This window comes from Microcebus murinus, chromosome 24, assembly GCF_040939455.1.
Source record: "Microcebus murinus isolate Inina chromosome 24, M.murinus_Inina_mat1.0, whole genome shotgun sequence".
Lineage (NCBI taxonomy): Eukaryota > Metazoa > Chordata > Mammalia > Primates > Cheirogaleidae > Microcebus > Microcebus murinus.
This window is the reverse complement of record NC_134127.1, coordinates 1,861,387-1,882,522: the sequence shown is the minus strand read 5'-3', so window position 1 is coordinate 1,882,522 and position 21,136 is coordinate 1,861,387. Positions and strand designations below refer to the sequence as shown.

At 44.2% G+C, this 21,136-nt stretch overlaps 1 protein-coding gene across 1 annotated transcript in view; it reads right to left on the bottom strand.

Moving 5' to 3' along the window:
- ZMAT4 (zinc finger matrin-type 4) overlaps window positions 1-21,136 on the bottom strand; it is a 315,873-nt gene that overhangs the window by 26,567 nt on the left and 268,170 nt on the right. The window contains exon 6 of the mRNA XM_075997234.1: window positions 19,451-19,547. Coding sequence (XP_075853349.1) covers window positions 19,451-19,547 — 97 coding nt within the window. The remainder of the gene's footprint in view (window positions 1-19,450; window positions 19,548-21,136) is intronic.

Sequence of the window (21,136 nt, the reverse complement as noted above, 5' to 3'; positions counted from 1 at the left end):
GCATGCTGGCCGGGTGCAGTGGCTCACGCCTGTAATCCCGGCACTTTGGGAGGCTGAGGCAGGAGGACCGCTTGAGGCCAGGAGTTAGAGACCAGCTTGGCCAACGTAGTGAGATCTCGTCTCTACAAAAAATATTTTCAGAGTAGCCAGCAGTGATGGCACACACCTGTAGTCCCAGCTACTCGGGAGGCTGAGGCTAGAGGACCGCTCGTGCCCAGGAGTTGGAGGCTGCAGTGAGCTATGACCACGCCACCACACTCCAGCCTGGGTGACAGACCGTGAGACCCTGTGTCTAAGAAATAACAACAACAACAACAGTGAACAAACAAACAAAAAGCAGTACGTATACAACTCCACTGGCCACGCCCCTGCGGCCTCAGTCGGCCTTCTCCCAAGCCGCAGGCTGGGCCGGGCAGGCCGTCGCTGACTACCCGCTCGGGAGTGCTGCCGGCAGTGATTACGGAGGGTCTCTCCGAGTTGGGAGGGACCAGCAGTGGCCAGGGAGGAAGTTCAATGGGTCGCCGTTTCAGTATAGAGATTTCTGCCTTTACGAGCGTGCACACGCTATTTGTTCAGGAGAAAGTTCTGCCGTTACTCTGAGTTCTCATGCAAAACCCCCGCCCTTTGCAAGCCGAACAGCTAACCACCCCCCTCCGCCCTCCTCACTGCTGTGCTAGGCGGGGCTGCTGGCCCACTCCTCACGCAGGGAGGACGCTGGTGAGGCCGCTCTTCCCTCCTACCCCAGCTCTGTGGTCATCGTGGCCTGCACACTGCAGCAAAACTCCCCTGGCGAAAACCTGCAACCCCCTCCTAACCGAAAAACTCTGCACTTTCGAAGTTCCCCTTCTACTCGACTCTGACATTGAGTTCCCCTCTCTCTGCACCTTCTTCTCAAGATGTTTTTTTTTCTCCCTTGACTTCCCAAACACAAATCCGTCCTCTTGTCCTACCTAGGAAAGAAATGTAAAACGTCATCATGAGAAAAAGCGTTGTTGGCTTCTTCTCTTCGTCACCACGCACATGTGTGCACGTGTGATCGCGCACGAACGTGCGTGTGCTCCTCCCTGGCGTGGCTGTCACTCCACACGCCCCCCCAGGCGATCCCGTCTGTTCCTGTAGCAGCCGCTCAACCACTCCCGTGAGCTGTGACCCGTGAGCCCTCACTCCGCGTCTCCAGCCTCAGCTGTTTCCCAAACCCCAGACCCGGAAACCTGCACGCCCACAGGCACCCTCATCTGAATGCTCCTGTCCCTGTAACTCAGTTTCCCCCAAACTGAATTCACCGACTCACCCTCGGTCCCCAGCCCAGGCTCCTACCTTCCCAGCAGCTCTTGCTTGCTATTCACGTCCGCGCCAGTCTCCCCTTTCTCTGGAATCTTTCCATGTTATATGGACTCAGTCTCATGCATTGGCATTTACGTTTTCTTTAATCATTTTCATCTTTGAATTTTGCCTCCTCAATTAAACCAAAGGCTTCTTGAAGGCAGGGGGTCACGCCACGTCTTTGCGATATCTGACCCTTGGCTAGACACACAGGAAATACTCAGAGTTGAACGGAATCATGCTCAAGTATCAAGTCCCCGGCAACAGGAGGAACATACCAAGAAATCACGAATACAAACTGCTGTCCGAATCCAAAAGCAACAGAGGCAATTCATCCTCTCTGAGCACTTCCAGTCGGAGAAACGACTTTAAAACGAAAAATAGAGAAAGGACAGAAATGTGCTAACCTAGACTTTAAAATCTGAGTCAGAACCATGTCTCCCAAAATTATTCCACATGCACGATTCTGCGTGACCCGATAACGTCTCTCTCTCCACCTCCAACTCTCTTTTTCGGGCCAATGCATTTGAGGACAGAGGATGAGGACATGGTTTATTGGACCACGGCAGCTCTGGCCTTAAAAGCAGCTGTCCCTTGGCTCTGAGACGGGCCCAGCAGCAGGGAGGCCCTCAGCCCCTCCCGGCCCCGCGGCAGGCCTCCCCAGGGCGGAGGCCTTTCCCCGCCACCCGCCCGCCGGGGCTGAAGGACCAGGCGTCCCCTCTGCCTCACCATCCCGGGCTGTTCCCGGCGCTCAGGGCCCTGCAGCTGACGGCCCCAGCCTTTCCCTGACCAAAAATGACCACGAAACGACTTGTCCCTGTCTGTCCTCCAAAAGTAGAAGACCACCAAGTCAGTACCTCTACGGTGGTTCCGGATCCGTGGAGTCTTCTCCGTGTGGACGCTAAGCTACAGGGGCTGAAGAAGCCACGGAAGTCTGCGTGGAGACGACGTTGCAGTCGTGGGTCTGCGCTTCTCGCTGCTCTTTCTGCACGGCCGCAGGGTGCCCGAGCGGGCGCCGTTTCTCCAGGCCTGCCTGGGCCTGGGCCCAACCCGCCCGCATTTCCCCTGCCCGCCCGCCCGCCCCCGAGGTGGCCACTCTCGGGGGCACTCTGCCTGTTTCTGTCTCGGCCCCGCCCCGCTACAATGCCCGCAGGCGCGACCCTGGCATTTGTCATCTACACATTTCACTGCACAAGCGTCCCCGCCTGGGACTTAGTGGGAAAGTGGACACAAGTGAAACTCTCTTCCGTGGGAAAGTGCTGCAATTCCCGGGCAGGTGTGTACGGGGCGGGCAGTGCAGGAGGGACGAGAGCAGGTCCCTGAAATCACACGGCGGGGGGGGATGCACCCTGTGTCACACCTGTCACCTCTCGTACGGGGGTGCAGGAACTAAAATCAGCAGAGAACATTTTGGGATGATATTCATCGACTTTAGTTATTCAAATTGCATGTTGGCCTCAACACTAACTGAACAGTTGAGGAAAGAATGACTATTATTCTTGAGCAGCCATTGTGGGCGCAGGATGAGATATTTTAATCAAAAAGATCCAGGAATAATCCTACTTTCACAGTTAAAAGAAAAATGATCCGCACATGTAGTAAAAAAAAAAATGTGCTTTAAAACAATAAAGCAGATCTTGTTAACAAAATCTAAACGACACTAGAAAAAAGTGTTATGAGGGAGAAAGAATAATTAAAGTCATTCTCAATGGAAAAGTGGGACAGATAGATGTCTCTAATCACCACTCTTTGATCACAAGTGTCATTTATTCTTAGCATAATTTTTATCTCTGGTTTCTTCCCTCACTTAGTAGCGATGAAATGTCCTATCAGGTGTCACAAGATTTAAATCCTCACATATAAGTAACGAGGGCTGTTCAAAGAAGACCTAGAAAGCACGAAATTATGAGTGACGAAAATAATTTCCTCTGGGTAAGGGCTCAGAAGTCAAAGCTTCTATGACGGCCCTCCCAGCACAGAAGCAAGCGCTGCCTTGAGCCACTGTCTGGTTCTTAGCTGACATCCCCCTCGAGCCTGAGCCTGCCTTCTCTCCTTCCTTCCCAGCTCAGCTTCCAGGCCACCCTGGACACTGAGAGCTCCACCGAGCACCTACAAGCCTGGTGACGATCTCATGCTCGAGGACTCAACGGGTCCCCGCCGGTGCTCACTCTCCCAGCTCCCCTTCTCTGACTCCCTAACAGAGTGCTCAGTGACTGTCATCGCTGTGAGAAGCCACCAGCTCTCTCTTCTACAGCTTCGACAGACCCAAGAAGGGGGACGGGGGGGGGGGGGGTTTCTCTTTCTGGAATCATAAAACTTCAGTGTTTAGACGTTCACAAAATTGCACTTCCGGGCACTTCCAGGACAGAAAGTGCAACTTAATTGATTTGTCACTGACTAAGTGATTCAGAACCTAGCACACAATGGGTCACTTGATTACTATTTGCTGCACTGCTGCCCCAATCGGTGCGTGTTTGGGGTTCCTTCACCGCACGCAACACGCTGTCTCACTGAAAGCCTCCAGACCACAAGTGGACCAAATTCCACCCGCAGAAACGAACTCTCTGGATGCACTACAGAAGTATCACTGCGTGCTCCGGAAGGTTCCCTGGCTGGTCATTTGCTACTGGGCTTCCTCAGAGCCAGTGTGAAACGAAGGCTGGTGCTCCAAAGTGCACTCACGATGAAAAGCGTCGGTGAGCGTCTCACTTGTGCTGTCTTCCTGACGTGTGGGTGTGGGGACAGCCTGACCTCCCTCCTGTCCCCAACAGCAGGGGAACGACCGGCAGTGGTCGCCAGATCTCCTGGCTGCGATGACTTTGTCACGTTACGCTTGACCTGACCGCTCCGTTCCCAGGGAGGCACACTTTTAATTTCAGGACTCTTACATGATAGGAATGCCAGAATTACGACATCCAGTTCCCAAAACCAAGAAATAGAAACTTGTGTGACTGGCTTCCCAACCTTCTGGCATATTCTGAACCTACCGAAATATCTGAAGCTCCCCCTACTCAGTTGCCTCGAATAGGAACTGTGCTGACCAAAAGCTGGATTTAAAATGAGAAACTTGAGAACACCCGGTTTGACCCACCTACACAGAGGCTTAAAGTGTCCATTCTGATATAGATACCCAAGGACAACTCGATCCTAATTTGGTAAGCTATCTGCCCATGAAAATGCGAGTCATCTAGTAAGTTTATCTTATTTAGCACTGCAGAGATGTCAAAAAAAAACTGAGTCTATTATTTGAACTTTATCCATTACCAAGGAAATAAAAAAAAAAACAGAGGTCTGAAACTCATCTATTTAAAGCATTTATAAGATCTTTTTGTTAGAACAGAAATCAGTTCAGTGGTGATGGTTTTAGATATCAAAAAGAGTAAAGTGCACATGCTATCCTGTCGGGTGTCTTTGGAAGGAAGGGCACTTACATAAGGAAGGGAAAAGACAGATATATCTCTGGAGAGTACAATAGACCCGCGGCTGTGGATAGAACTTTGAACTAACTGTGTCCTAGAGTTTTAAATATCACCAACATTTCTGAAAGCTAACTTTATAGATTTTGATTTCTATTTGACTAGTCAGCATGAAATGGACTGAGATTTTTTCTGGGGCTCTAAAAGCTATTGAAGAAAATGCACATTTCCTATGTTCTGTTAAAGGCTATTGAGGATAGCAGGTATGTATAACTAGAATGATTATTTATATGAATTTGTATTTTGAATGAGGTCCAGAATCTGGTTACCTATGGCTCTTCTGGACACAGTATAGAAGAAGGGTCTGGATAATATGAACTCAGAGAAGAAGAAGAAAAAAAAAAAAACCAGTTCGAAATGTTTATCGCTACATTATAACCTAAAGGACAATGGTTAACACTCAAAGAAGTGTCTCCCACATGCACAGAGATCATTTGTTTTTTGAAAAAAAAAAAATCCTTTCCAACTCTGGAAGACATAGCATTCGTCAGAAGCTATCAGTCAGATTCAATCGGTCAATGTTGAGATGAGCTTCTAGCATGAGCAGCAGCACAAAGATGCCTGAGTAGGAGGAGGCCACGTTGTTGTAATGGTAAACCGAGCAATGCAAACGGGAAGAAAAATAAGCTCCTTGCAATCAGAAGGGTAAGAGAACCCACCTAGCAAGTCTCATAAACTACCAGGAGAATGATTTTAGGAAAATCAACTAGGAACACAGTTCGGGCTGATTTTATTTATCTTCAGGAGTCACAACCCCCGGTCTCTGGAGAGCGGTGTGCCTGATGTGGAAAATGTCGGGCACCGGGACGCAGCCGATTGCCGCCTCCCCGTAGTTCCGCACCTCCGGGGGCCAGTGCTGAGCGTGGCCGGTTAAAGGCACACAGCTGCCCGGACCCAGGCATGCCGCGGGTACCCCGAGTGCCCGAATGCCCCAGGCCCACGTGCCGCTGCCTGTTTCCCGCCACGCTGCTTGCGTGATCCTGATTGGGTAATTTTTGAATCCCACTGTTTTTGGTTGGATGTTAAAGCTTGTTGTTGATTGGATGTTAAAGCTTGTTGCTGATTGGATGTTAAAGCTTATAGTTGATTGGATGCTTCTTGAGCCCCACCACGGGTATAAAAGCAGGGGCAGAAAGGCAGGAAGGAGGAGAACATCGGAAGACACGAAGAGAGCTGTAATAGTAGGTGTGCTGAGTCAGCTGTAGAAGAATAAAGGCTGTCCTCCAACTCTGTGTGCCACTCGGTTCTTTCCCCGGTGAAATGAATAAGAGCTGTAACAAGAGCTGTAACGCTGGCTGTACACACTGCTGCAACATGCCAACTGCAGGTGACTGACGGAGTGAACCTGGCGACCAGAGAGCAGAGTTTGTGCTCTGTACTCACAGCATGCAATACAGGTATCATACGCTCCTTCCTCCGCTTTCTTCCTGTGCAACTAATTCCACCCCGTTTGCCCAAGTAAATAATCCTCTGAAAAGTCCCTTCGTCTTTTGTTTTAAAATGGGACAAACCAGCTTCCCGGGATGCCTTTCCTCGGCCTCTGGGCACCACCCCCAGTACGGAAATAAACACCGGAGAAGGAAGATCTTACAGCCCATCCTCTGCCAGCTGGGAAACATAAAACAGCTAAAGACACTAAACTTTGAAGTCATCAAATGAGAGAATGTTGGGATTGACAGGAACTTTGACTACCTGTATCCCAGCCCCTCGTATTTCCAGTGAGGAAATGGAAACTCAGTGAGGGGATGTGTTTTGTTCAAACTCGCCCCCGGAGAGAAAGAAGTGCTGATTCACGTAACAAAAATGTGCACAATTGTCGCGCCCGCCTCGCCAGCAAGGAAGACACGGCAACCGGAGTTCTTCTGACAGCGCTTTAATGGGGATTGCTTAACTGGTTACATGCGGAAGACCCCGAGGAGCTCTCGGAGCGGGCTTATATAGGCACTAAGTTCATTAGGCAGAATCTGATTGGCTCACGCAAGAGCCCTCATTAGCATACTTGATGAGAGACAGGAAAAGCCCCTACACCTGCGCGGTTCACCCTGTTTATCAGTCTTGTAGTATGGGTGTGACCAGGAAGCCGGCGCCATCTTGCAATGGCGTTAACACCGCGCCCCACACACAATACTCAAAAACACTGTGCTGAGCAAAAGAAGCCAGAAAAAAAAAAAAAGAGAGAATACAGACCATATTATTCCATGAAGTTCTAGAACAGACACAGCTATGCTACGGGGATAGAAAAAAATGGTTGGCTGCCGTGGGTGTGGGACTTAGCCAAAAGGGGTCTACTAGAGCCCTTGGTGGACCATGGAAATGTTCTTTATTTTATTGGGCTGGTGGTTTGCACAGCGTATGGTAGTGCGCGGATCCACAAACTGTATGACTGAAATCCATGCAGGCCATTGTATGTAGACTACATCTCAATAGGTTTATTTAAAAATAACTTCTGAAGTTGTTACAGGCCACGGGGGTGACACTGGGGCTCAGGCCATCTGCGCCCAGGCCAGGCCTGTCTGGCTCCACCTTTAGCTTCTTTTCTTTCTTGACGCCAATGCACTTCTCAAAACCGAGCCAGATAACGGCCTTGCGCCCCAGGTGATCGGCACTGGATTGCTCTGTGAAGCAGCATCGCAAAGAACGGGACAGGTGTTCCAGGGGCTTCACGATTAAATCCGAGACATGAAATCATCTGCTCAGAACCACCCCGGGGGGCAACCATGACTCATGCAAATTTCAAGCGAGACAAAAATAGCGATCGCAATTCCCGCAAGAAGGCGGGGAGGGGGGAAGAAATGAATGAGCTAAAGAATATGGGGTGTCATCAGTAATTCTAGAAGCATGTGAAACAGTGAACGTGCTCCCTATTTAGTTCTTTTCAAGCCTGCAAAAGGCCCCCGTCTAGACACACGCTGTAGTCACAATGTACCCCTAGGTGCGGCGCAGATGGGGAAAGCATGCAAGCACGACTTAGGGGAAATGGAGCTGCTAAAACTGCCCCTGTGCATTAGTGCTGTGTTTATAGAGATACACAGGGTTTTTCTGGCATCTCTGGAATTCTTTTCTCTTCCATTTGAGAAGGGGGACTCCGTCTCATCTGAGGCCTTCCTCATAGAAGGGAGGGCTCTTGACAACAGTGCACTAGAATGTTCTGCCATCGACCACAGGGCTGGGGGGAAACACCCTTTGGCCCCCAGGCCCCTGCAGGGCCTCACCCCTGCCGCTGGAGCGGGCGGCCCGTTTGTCATTGCCCCAGACTGCCCTTAGCTAGCAGGGCTCGGGGACGCTCCCACTCTCCGTAGGAGAGCTGTGTTGCACGTCCAGGATTATAAAATGAGGCAAGCAAAGAAGGGGCCTTGGGTTCTAGATTTCGCCCTTCATCCCGAGCTTCTCCAAGAAGCTTCCAAATCATTATCAGCTGAAGAGAAATAACTTTCTCTGGGAAGATTACAGCTCTCCTGCCAATACTTTCTTACATCCTGTGCGGCTCAAAGCTTGACTGACAATATGTATTTTGTAGTTTTCAAAGAAAAAAAAATATTTTCATAAGAAAGGACCAATACCCAAGTCCCAAGATCCTTGGCTGTTAGAGTTCTTGGTTAATACCAATAAACTACATTGGAAATTGTAAAAGATATCTTTAGCTTTTGAAGAATTCTGTCCGTGATTTGTCGTCTGTTTGCTTATTTTCAAAGGGAACATCTTGGGTGTTTAAGTTGCTTTTATTTTTTTATTAAGTACAGAAGGTTCTTGATGGTTAGTGTATCTTGCAACACTGCCTTATATATTATTGTACAACCCTCAGCCAACTCACTACTATCCTTAAGTGAACTGCAAAGTACATAAAGCAAATATATTGCATCCCTGAAAATTAGTCCGAATGTCCGTGCGAGCGCTTCACAAATAAGTGAGTATGATGGGAAGGGACAATACGAAGCTTTTGTCATGACGATTCATACCTGCAGGGCAAACGGCAGAGAAACCACAGACATCACCATTCTTGTCTCAAAGAAAGAGGCAGATCTAGAAATTACTACTAATTTGCGGTCAGTCTGATTTATTCTCTTAGACACTTGTGTCTCATTTTCAACCAACTGAAGTATCAGAGTAAGTAATGGGAACTTTTTATATCCTTTATTTCTAGGTAACATAATGTCCTGAGGCCTGAAGTGTTCCCCGTGCTCAAATTTAGCTCAAATTTAAGTATATTAAGGGGGAATCGTTCATTAGTATACGGCATATACTCATAGTGCCTTTAAATTTTATTTTAATCATTCGTACTAATTGACAGACTATATTCCCTGGAAGCCCTGAAAAATCTACTAATAGGCAATCACTTTATATGTCAGCGTGATCATTTGCATTTCTAAACCTTTAACCCATTAGATAGTTAATATTTCTCTCGCTATTTAACAATGGCAAGAAATTGTACTGCCGTTAATATTGTTTATGAGATTTGCCAAAAAAGCAAAAGACGATGTCTGCTACCAGCAAAGAGCAATAGGGCATTAATAATTTTATTAATTATTATTTTAGGACATACCATTATTAGAAAATGCAGCATACTATATGATATATGGTGATTTGTAATAATGATATATACTGTTATTGTTCTTCTTGTATGTTATATAATAGTAGTGACAGCAGACAACCTCACTTCTGCTCTTGGCTTTGCCAAAAGTTATTTTTAGAACCTTGTATAAGTCACTCCACTCCCCTAAGACCCACTTTCCTGACCCATGAAATGGAGAGGAGAACATCTGGTCAGCTACAGGCATGCTGTGCATTTTACATGCGATGACGTTTGCAAAATGTTTCAATCTGTTGCCGTGTTCCAGATGTGCACACGCCCCGCTCCGGCTGTCAGCGGCGACATCGCCACCGTCATCATTGCCACCGCCAGGACAGCCTTGGCGAGCTGCCGCTCTGTGAAACAGGATTATGAGTACACTTGGGGAACAAAACAAGGCGGTGGCACACTTTGAGTCTCCTCACTGAGAGAATGAATCGTGACTTCCGGAGGTCGGGGGTCTTTGGAACCAGGGTGTCAGCAGGGTCACGTCCCCTCTGAGGGTCGAGGGGGGGAACCTTCCTTGACCACTCCAGGTCCTGGCAGCCACTGGTGTTCCTGGGCTTGGGGAAGCATGACCCCAATTTCTGTCTCCATCTGTGCGTGGCCTTCTCTGTGTCCCAATCTCCCTTTCCTTTCTCTTACGAAGGCAACAGGTATTAGATTTAGGGCTCGCCCTAGCCCGAGGGTTATTTTATTTGAGGGTCTGAACTGGTTATATCGACAGAGACCCCATGTACGCCTAAGGTCCTATACGGAGGTTCCAGGTGAACATGGGTTTGGGGGAGACATTATTGAAGCCACTGTGCACACCAAGTACCAGCTCCTAGAAGATGGCAAAAGCCATCTGGGAATCTGCTTTGAGAGGAACTTGGAGGCTAATCCAGGCTGAGCTGGAAAGAGTGCCTGCACAGTGAGCAAGGCCCCAGAAAGTGGACCCATGTTTTTGCCATTCTTGTCATCACTAATCACTTATCCATGAGGGAACAGAGACTTAAAGAAGATTTGTGAGTGTCCAAGGTCACTCAATGGCAAGGCTGTAGTAGAAATTAGATCTCCTGACTCACAGTTCAGTGCTTCTCATGCTGCACAATCTGATAACCTCTACTCATAGCAACACTTCTTTAAATGTTATTTCTAAAAATATAACTCGGATACCTACAAAATTACTAACACCCAAATACTCATGTTCATTTCATCGGTCAGATTGCAGCAGTTAAGTACATTTGGCTGACTTCCATTTTCAGCTCTGATGGAGTAACTGGTATCAGACTAAGCCTCCATCTGAGAACAAAATAAAATCTTGATATTATTAAATGAAAATAAATGTTTGAAATATTTGAAAGTTTTGTAGACTTAGTGTAACTGATATTGGTGTACACTGATATCATAAAGAGTATACTTTAGAGCAGGAGTCCCCAACCTTTTTGGCACCAGGGACTGGTTTCATGCAAGACAATTTTTCCATGAGACCAGAGCCACTGCTGGAGTGTGAGCTGCTCCGAGGGTCAGCAGCCACTGCCCCTTTACTGCCTTGGGGGTCTCCTAATTCACCAAGTCCACCTGGGCAGGTGCAACATGACAACCCTGGCTGCTCAAAGTCTGGGCCCAGCAATGGCTATGACTCAGGTCCTGCACAGCAGGGAAGCCAACCCCGGGCCAGCCAAACCAAACAGCCCAGCACACCTGCCCCCCAGCAAGTCCCTCCAGCACCCCTGGCTGGAGAAACAACTGGCAGACATGCCACGGAGCTGCTGAGCCACTGCACGCTCATTCCCCAGGATGGAGAAACAGCACAGTAGACCTAGCCCCAGTGGACACACTCCTCGACTGCCAGAGCCACCATGTGCCCATGCTTCAGGCCAGTGCAACAGCCTGGGAGCCTTGCCTAAGAGAGCTGATCCCCAAGCCAGCCTATCCTGCTCATGCCCCAGCCTGAGAATCAGCTTGGCAAGCTCACCTTCAGCATAACTGCACCAACGCCACCACAATCCCCTGCAACATGGATCACTGAGGCACGCACAAACATTGCTAATGTGGATTATAGCTGAAGAAACTGCACGGAGACTACACTACTATGTTCACACAGAAACAAAGCCAATATACCCTACCCACCCAACACCCTAGGACCCATCTACGGGAAAAAGTCTTGTCTATGAAAACTACTCATAAAATTATAAGAGGCTACTATTCCACCACATGCACAAATGTTAATGTAGGGACATAAGAAACATGAAAAAACACAGAACTGTGACACCTCCATAGGAACATAATAATTCTCCAGTAACAGAACTCAAAAAAGGAAGTTACAAAATGCCAGAAAAGAAACTCAGAATAATGATCTTAAGGAAACTTGGTGAGATACAAGAGAATACAGATAGACAATAGTAAAATTAGTAAAAACAATTCATTGTCAGAATGGGAAATTCAACAAAGAAATAGCTGTCATAAGAACCAAATAGAAATCTTGGAGCTGAAAAATTTAATGAATGAAATAAAAAATACAATCAAGAACTTCAAAAACAGAGAAGCTCAAGCAGACAAAAGAATTTCTAAGCTTGAAAACAGGTCTTTTAAAATAACCCAGGAAGACAAAAAAGAGAATAAAGAAAAAAAAGGAATGAATAAAGCCTACAGGACTTATAGGAAACCAGAAAACAAAGAAACATTTACATTATATGGATTTAAAAAGGAGAAGAGATTAGAAAATGCTTAGAAAACCCATTTAATGAAATAATAGCTAAAAGCTTCCCAAGTCTTGAGAGAGACATAAACATCCAGATCCAGGAAGTTCAAAAGTTCCCAAATATATTCAGCCCACGATGGTCCTCTCTAGGCACATTACAGTCAAATTTTCAAACATCAAAGACAAAGAGAGAATTCTAAAAATAGCAAGAGAAAAGCACCAAGTCACATATAAGAGAATCCTTATCAGACTAACAACAGATTTCTCAGTAGAACCCTCACAGGCCAGGAAAGAATGGGATGATAGATTCAAGGTGCTGAAAGAAAAAGATAAAAAAAACTTGTCAACTAAGAATACTACACACAGCAAAGCTATCCTTCAGAACTGAAGGAGAAATAAAGTCTTTCCCAGACAAGCAAAAAACTGAATTCATTATTACTAGACCAGCCTCACAAGGAATGCTTATAGGAGTACTACATCTGGAAGCCAAAGGATGATAACTACTATTATGAAAACACCTGAAAATATAAAACTGACTGGTTCAGCAGATACACAAGAGAGCAAGAGAAAGGAATCCAATTTTATCACTGTAGAAACCCCCCAAACTGCAAAGATAAACAAGAGAAGCGAAAGAAGCAGAATATACAAAACAATAAGAAAACAATTAACAAGATGGACATGAGTAACTCCTCACCTATCAATAATTACCTTGAATGTAAATGAATTAAATTCCCAAATGAAAAGATATAGACTGGATGAATGGATTAAAAACAAGACCCAAATATGTGCTGCCTATGGAAAACTCTCTGCACTTATAAGAACACACATAGACTAAAAGTGAAAATATATTTTAAAAAAATGTCATGCAAACAGAATGCATAAACAAGTAAGAGTAGCTACACCTCTATCAGATGAAACAGACTTTAAGTCAAAACTGTAAAAAGAGACAAGGCAGGTCACTATATAATGATAAAAGAATAAATTCAATAAGAGAATATAAGTTATAAATATATATTCACCCAACATTGAAGCACCCAGATATATAAAGAAAATATTAATAGATTATAAAGGGAGACATAGATTCCAATGCAATAATAGTTGGGGACTTCAACACCCCACTATCTGCATTAAGTAGATCATTTAGACAGAAAATCAACAAATAAATTGGATTTAAACAGCAATATTGACTAAATAGACATATAAGATATTTAGAGAATATTTTATCCAATAGCTATAGAATATACATTCTTTTCATCAGCACATGGAACATTCTCCAGGACTGACCATTTGTTAGGCCACAAAACAAGTCTAAACAAATTTTTAAAAATCAAAACTACACAAGTACCATTTTTTGACCACAATTGAATAAAACTAGAAATCACTAACAAGAGGAACTTTTGTAACTGTACAAATTCATGGATATCAGACAACATCCTCCTGAGTGACCAAGGAGTCAATGAAGAAATTAAGAAGAAAATTAAAAAATTTCTTGAAACAAATAAAAATGGAAACACAACATACTAAAACCTATGAGATACAGTGAGAACAGTGCTAAGAGAAAAATGTATAGTAATAAATACCTACATTAGAAAAGTAAAAAGATTTTAAATAAACAACCTTATGATGCACTTCAAGAAACTAGAAAAGGAAGAATAAATTACCCCAAACTAAAAAGAAGAAATAATAAAGATCAGAGCAAATTAAAGAAAAAATTAAAAATAAAGATTAAAGAAGAAATAAACAAAATTGAAACCAAAAAAATACAAAAGATCAACAAAACAAAATATTGATGTTTTGAAAAAATTGACAAAACATTAACTAGACTAAGAAAAAAGAGAAAAAATGCAATAAATAAAATAAGAAATAAAAATGGACGATCAGAGAACATTACAAACAACTATATGCCAACAAACTGGAAAGTCTAGGAAAAATGGATAAATTCATGGACACATACTACTTACCAAGACCGAACCAAGAAGAAATAGAAAACCTAAACAGACCAATAATGAGTAACAAGAGTAAATAAATAACAAAAAAACTCCAACAAATAAAAGTCTAGGTCCACGTGGATGACTTCACTGCTGAATTCTACCAAACTTTTAAAGAGGAACTAATACCAATTTTTCTCAAACTATTCCAAAGAATTGGGGTGGAGAGGATTTTTTCCAAATTCATTCTATTAGACCACCACTATCATGATACCAGGACCTGACAAGAGCACAGCACTAACAAAACAAAACTGCAGTCCAATATCCCTGATGAACAAAGAGGCAAAATTTGTCAACAAATACTACCAAACCAAAGAAATCAAGAAAGCAATTTAATTTATAACTCTGGCAAAATAAATAAATAAATAAATAACCTAGGAGTAAATTTAATCAAAGAAGTGAAAGAGCTCTACAAGGAAAACTATAAAATACTGATGAAAGAAATTGAAGAAGAAGAAGAAGAAAAAATAACGAAAAAAATTGAAGAGGATCCCTTCCCCCATAAAAAAAAAAAAAAGAATGGAAAGACTTCTATGTTTATGGATTGGAAGAATTAACATTCTTAAAATGGCCATACTTTACAAAGGAATCTACAGATTCAATGCAATCCCTATCAAAATATCTATGATATTCTTCATAGAAACAGAAAAAATTCTAATATTCTTATGGAACTGCAAAAGACCTCAAATAGCCAAAGCAATCCTGAGCAAAAGAAACAAACAAAAACACGAAGCTGGCAGTATCACACTACCTGACTTCAAAATATACTACATAGCTATAGTAACAAAAATAACATGGTTTTCGAATAAAAATAGGCACGTAGACCAATGGAACAGAATCGAGAACTCAGAAATAAGTCCATGTATTTACAGTCAACTGACTTGACAAAGTCATCAAGAACATTCACGGGGGAAAGAACAGTGTTTTCAAAAAATATTGCTGGGAAAACTGGTTATTCATATGTAGAGAAATAAAACTAGACCTCTATCCCAGGCCATATGTAAAGATTAATGCAAGATGGATTAAAGATTTAAATGTAAAACACAAAACCATGAAACTACTGAAATAAAACATAGGAGAAAAGCTTCAGGACATTGGTTTGGGCAAAGATTTTATGGCTAAGACATCAAAATCACCAGCCACAGAAGTAAAAATAGATCAATGGGATTAAATCAAACTGAAAAGCTTCTGCACAGCAAACGAAACAGCCAACAAAGAGAAGAGACAACCTGCTGCACGGGAAAAAGTATTTGCAAACTATTCATCCAACAAGAGGTTAACATCTCAAATATACAAGGAACTCGAACAGCAGCAAAAAAAAAAAAAAACACCCTAATCTGATTACAAATGGGCAAATGACCTCAAAAGAAGACATATAAGTGACCAGCAAATATATGATACAATGTGCACTATCACTAATCAACAAGTTAATGCAAATCAAAACCACAATGAGGTGTTACCTCACCTCGGTTAAAAAAGACTATTATTAAAAAGACCAAAAATGATAAATGCTGGGGAGGATGCAGAGAAAGGGGGCCTCTCACACATTGTTGGTGGGAATGCCTTTATGGAAAACAGTATGGAGGCTCCTCACAAAACTAAAAATAGAACGACCATATGATCCAGTAATCCTGCTACTGTGTATACATCCAGAGGAAAGAAAATCAGTATTTTGAAGAGATGGCTGCACTCCTGTGTTTACTGCAGCACTATTCACAAATAGCCAAGACACGGAATCAACCTAAGTGACCATCATCGCATGAACGGATAAGGCAAACGTGGTGTATGTACACAATGTAATTCTATGCCGTCATATGAAAGAATGAAATCTTGTCATTTGTGGCAATGTGGGTGAGCCAGGACATCATGTCAAGTGAAGCAGGCAGACATAAAAAGAAAATATCGCATGTTCTCACTCATACGTGGGAGCTAAAAACCTTGGGCTCACGGAAGTCGAGAGTAGAAGAGTGGTCAGTGGAGGCTGAGAAGGGGAGTGGGAGGCGCACGGGCAGGAGAGGGTTAATGGACACGGATTTACAGCGAGGTAGGAGGTATAAGTTCTGGCGTTCCACTGCACGATAGGGTCGTTATAGGCAACCGTGATTTATTGTGCATTTTCAAATAGCTAGAAGAGAAAACTGTGAATGTTCCTAACACAGAGAAATAATAAATGCTTGAGGTGATGGATTTGGTAATTACCCTGATTTAATCATTATATCTTATACACATATATCAAGATACCACGCCGTATCCCATAAATATGGATGATTACGTGTCAAAAGCAATAATAAATTTAATTGTTATTTAACTTAATTTAATAATTAATTTTAAAAATAAAATTTTCATATTATCTCATTTATTCACGCATCCCCAAACAACAAATCCTTAGGAATAAATCTAAAAACAAAGATGTGTAAGACCTCTTACGAAGAATTCTGCAAAGCATTACCAACAGAATTAAGGGAGACATAAATAAATGCTGGTATATACCACGATTATGGATTAGAAGACTCAATATCATGAAGGCTTTTTTGAGAAAGTTGACAAGCTGATTGTAAAATTTATGTACAAAGGGGTCAAGAATAATGAAGATAGTCTTGAATAAGAAGACAAAATCAGAAGATGTAGTCTATCAGATATCAAGAATTACTACAAAGCTGTAGGAAATGGTGTGATATTACCATAAAGACACATGTGGACTGAGACAGAATACTGAATACAAAGACAGACACATGCACATGTCTGTAAGTCACCTTACAGAAAGGCCTATTGCAATGATCTTTTCAATACATGGTACTGGATCAATACGTGGTATTTGTATGAAAAAAAATCCTAACTCTTGTCCTTTCCCTCACATTATACATAAAATTAATAGCAGATGGATCAAAGACCTACATTTGTAAGGGAAAAAATCTACATAGTCTCTAGATAACATAGGAGATTATCTTAATGACTTTGCAAAAGGCAGAAGACTCTTAGACAGCAAGCAAAAACTTTAGCCATAAAAGAACAGACTGATAAATTGGACTTCGTTAAAAATTAAGCGCTTCTACAACCTATCAAGAAAACAGCTGATTTTTATAAACAGGCAAAAGACTTGAACAAACACTTCACACACGCACACACACACACACACTCACACACACACACACACACACTCACAAGCAGGTATGTATGCACAAGATATTCAAATTATGCATAAGGGCAGATGCAACAGGCATGTGAGACAGGGTTATTGTAATTATTTTCTTCATAAGTCCCTAAGTGCCCTCTTCAGAGGAGAGAAACTTGGTGCTTTTGAGTTAGAAATGAGCGGAGTCTTGTGACAGGAAGGGAGACAGCACAGTGGATGTTCCCTTCTGAAGTCATGTGCATCTACTGAATCACTTCAAGGACATGGTGCCCACCCTTTCCAAGCGTGGCTTACTCTTTATTGGCGCTCATCCCAAGCCAGATCTCGCGGTAACTGAGCCACGTGCCCTGAGTAACGGCCTGATTCCAGTACTGCGGGGTTCAGCGCCGGCTCTGCCGTTTGCAGGCAGGGGGATTGGGGGTAAGTGACATAGCTGCTCCGAGTATTCGTTTTCGGAGGCAAGATAATGGACCCATAATATTTACCTCAAAGATAGTTAAGGGGATTAAATGAGACGACAGGTGTGAAATGCCTAGCATAGATTATGGCACGTGCAGTTTTTTATACGTACAGACCGAAAAGAGAGAGACGTTTTCCTGAATCTGGTTATTCGTTATTTCTGCATTAGTTGTTTCCATACTTCATGCCATTTAAAGTCACTGTTGCTTGTTTCTGTTTATTAAGAGCAATGAATGGCGTGCTCCCCAAAGAGGGTCCTTCGTTACTGCAGGTATTTGCATGTCTGCACATCAGATGCGGGTTAATTAGAATGTATATGGTGCCTCTTACAACACGCTAATTAGAGAGATAATGAAAACATATCACTGGGGATGCAGTATCTGATAATCAATATGAGCGCACTAGGCATTCCATAACAAAACAGAGAAAAATCTTCTTTTTGAAAAATTGCCCTGATAAGAGTCCTCCGGGGGGATCCGAGTGAAGGAAGCAATGAAACCGACTTCGCCTCCCACAACAGCACCGTATCGAGGGGAAAACCAAGAGTCAGGAAACAACTCTGGGTTTGAATTTCCTCCCCTGAGCCAGACTCCCTGTGCCCTACGTCTTCAAGGCATCTTTGCAAAACAATTTCCTCACCTGCAGTGCAGTGCTCCTTCTCATATGCCCGCCTGAAAAACTGTTACTCGCCTTGCGAGATCACACATTCATTCAGTCGGAAATGTTTAAAAAGCACCTAAAATGCATCAAATGCCACGCCAGGCACCAGCAATATAATGCCGAGCAAAATCAGACTGGGACCTCACGATCACATGCCCAACTTCTGCACCAACGTCCCCGTGAAGCTCGCGCTGTGCTGCTCTCCGAATGTGCTTCCAGCTTTGCGTGCGCGCAGGGTGCTAGAACAATCTGTGAGTTTCCATGGCTATTTCCCCAGCCTGGCAGGGGGCCCAAAGCAGCGGGACTAGATCTATTGATCTTTCCTTCCCAGCGCACGGTTCGGAGCCTGACACACAGTGGGCGCTCAATAAATGTTTCTTGAATGAATTATTCATTATTCATGAGGTTTGGATACAGTTGACTCTGTTAAATGATTCTCCTAAATGAATATTAGAGAGGCGAAACAATTACGCTCAGGAAAATTATATCTTTCTGAGACATTCTTTGTTTTTGTTGTTTTTTTTTTCTTGTTTTATTAGCATTTTATTAACAGTTCTAGCAGTTGCTTTAAAAACGCTCACAAAACTAAATTGTTTTTAGAGAGACGCACGGTATAAATATAGGTGAAATGATGCCTGCTTAGCCTTTCCTAGTTTAAAATTATGAGAGTCTTTGAAAAAATGGAGTGAGTTTTCATTTAATTTGGAAATAGCCATGTATATAAATAATTTAATATACCGGGGCATTTGTTAAGTTTCCGGAACAATCAACAATATTCATCCCAAAAGGAGGAAGCGGTATAAGACGTTCGTAGAATTTGTCTCCACAGAACCAAAGTCTGGCACATCCTACAAATAAGGGTAGCATCGTTTATTTAAAAACACTTAGCACAGACCTAAAAGTGTCCTCAAGTTCACTAACGTGTGCTGAACTGTCCTTGACAAAATGAGCAAGAAAATGAGAAAACTTATTATCCGTGCCAAAACAGGGAGAGGAAGCCATTCTTCAAGGGAGCATAAATAGCAAGAGAACTATAAAGCTAGAGAAATATAATTTCCATCTACTTAGTTTGAAGCAAATGAAAATATTTTGCCTCTCGCCATTTTGCTAAGAATCACACAGGAAAACGCTGAAGAGTGGGAGCACAGAGGTACCTACTTGGTCTGGTGTTTCGATCCTTTCAAGTGGGCGTGGTACTGCTCTATCGAGTTTAGGGACACACTGCAGATGGTACATCTGTAGTTGCGCCTCAGACCTGTGGACGACAGACGGACCTTGTTAGCTGCACCCCGCCGTCAACCCCCCGGCTGAACCCTAGCACCTCCCCGAAGTCCAGGACAGTGTCTGCGAGGACGTCTGGTCAACCCCACCAACGACTCTTCAGTCCCTCCTTCCGGAGAGCAGCACGGGCCCTTAGCAGAAGCGTGGGTGGGGTGTGCTAGAAGCAGCCTCTGCCCCATCTCTGCACGCCTGAAATTATTACAGCTTCCGTCTCCGAGCTGGGGCGAAATGTTTCCGGACGTCGTGTAACTCAAACAAAGAAGCATGCTACTTTCCCCCTACAGCAAACAGACACAGTTGGCTGTCATTTCTCCGAAAAGAAATTTGAGACGCCAGAGAAAAACTCTGTCCCAATCCCTTTCTCACCTCGATTCCAGTGGCGGAATTGGAAATTCGCCTTTGGCCTCATTCGTTTAATGTGCTCTTTCTCGGATCATCTTATAAAATGTAAACCACCGGGGAGAAGGATAATATACCAGTCTGGTTCACATGAAGTCTTACCTTCCACCAGAGCATGTAGTAGGCAATATATTCATTGCCTCCTTCGCTCACTTAATTAATTCATTAGTACACTTTGTACTAATGTACGAAGTGTGCACTAAATGTGTAATGTACAAAGTGTGTACTAGTACACATACATCCACTTTGGCCAGCCCTAGGCATTCTGAGATGAATACGATGCTCTTTGCTTTGAAGAAGTTTAGTAAAAACATTGACGGTTTTACAGTATTGAGTCACACGGAGCTAACTTGTGTTAGAAAGCAGCTTCCGTTAAATAGCTTTGAACATCCGCCAGGGATCCGAGACCCTCGGGGGAACAAACTCTACTAACAGCACGTGCCCTCAGCACAGAGATGAAGGCATCGCCAGTCACGACCTGGAACCTTCGATTTTGATCCTGGCTCTCATCTCTCCTGGTTCTGTGACGTAGGAAGTCACCTAACTGCTTTCCAGCCTCAGTGGCCTCACCTACGAGTTGAAGACAAGGCCGAGCCCGTCACTGGGTGTCGTCGGAACTATGCGAATAGGATAATGTTACTATATTTAGCAAGCAGGCGCTGTTGCTACTAGTTTTCTGCAAAATTCCATTTTACCACTGGGAAAGCCGGGACTACTAAACATCTGCAGCATTTTCCTCTGATTGACGCATAGCATTTTCTTTGCAGGAGCCAAGGCCATTCTCTATTTTCCTAAAAGGGGGATAGGTAGAGACGCTTTAAGAGAGAGCCGCGACGGTGTCTCGAGCTCCTTCACGCACGAGTGTGGGGCTCCGTCTCAGCGCCAGCCCCGGGGAGGGGACTCAGTAGGTCCCCCTGGGAGGCTGGGAGGGCGTCCCGGCACTGGGGGAGCAGCCGTGCCGGACTCGGACACCGCCCGCAAGAGCCAGGGCCGAGCGACTGTGGTAGGTCAGTCCACCCCGGACGGACGGCAAAGCTGAGAGGTGACAGAATTGGGCGTGGCCTGTGTTCTCAGACCTTGTCAGAACACAAGACACGGGGAGGTTCCCCGGAGACCGTGTGCGCCGCGCACGGGAGACGCTTGACGATGTCTTAGATGCGACCC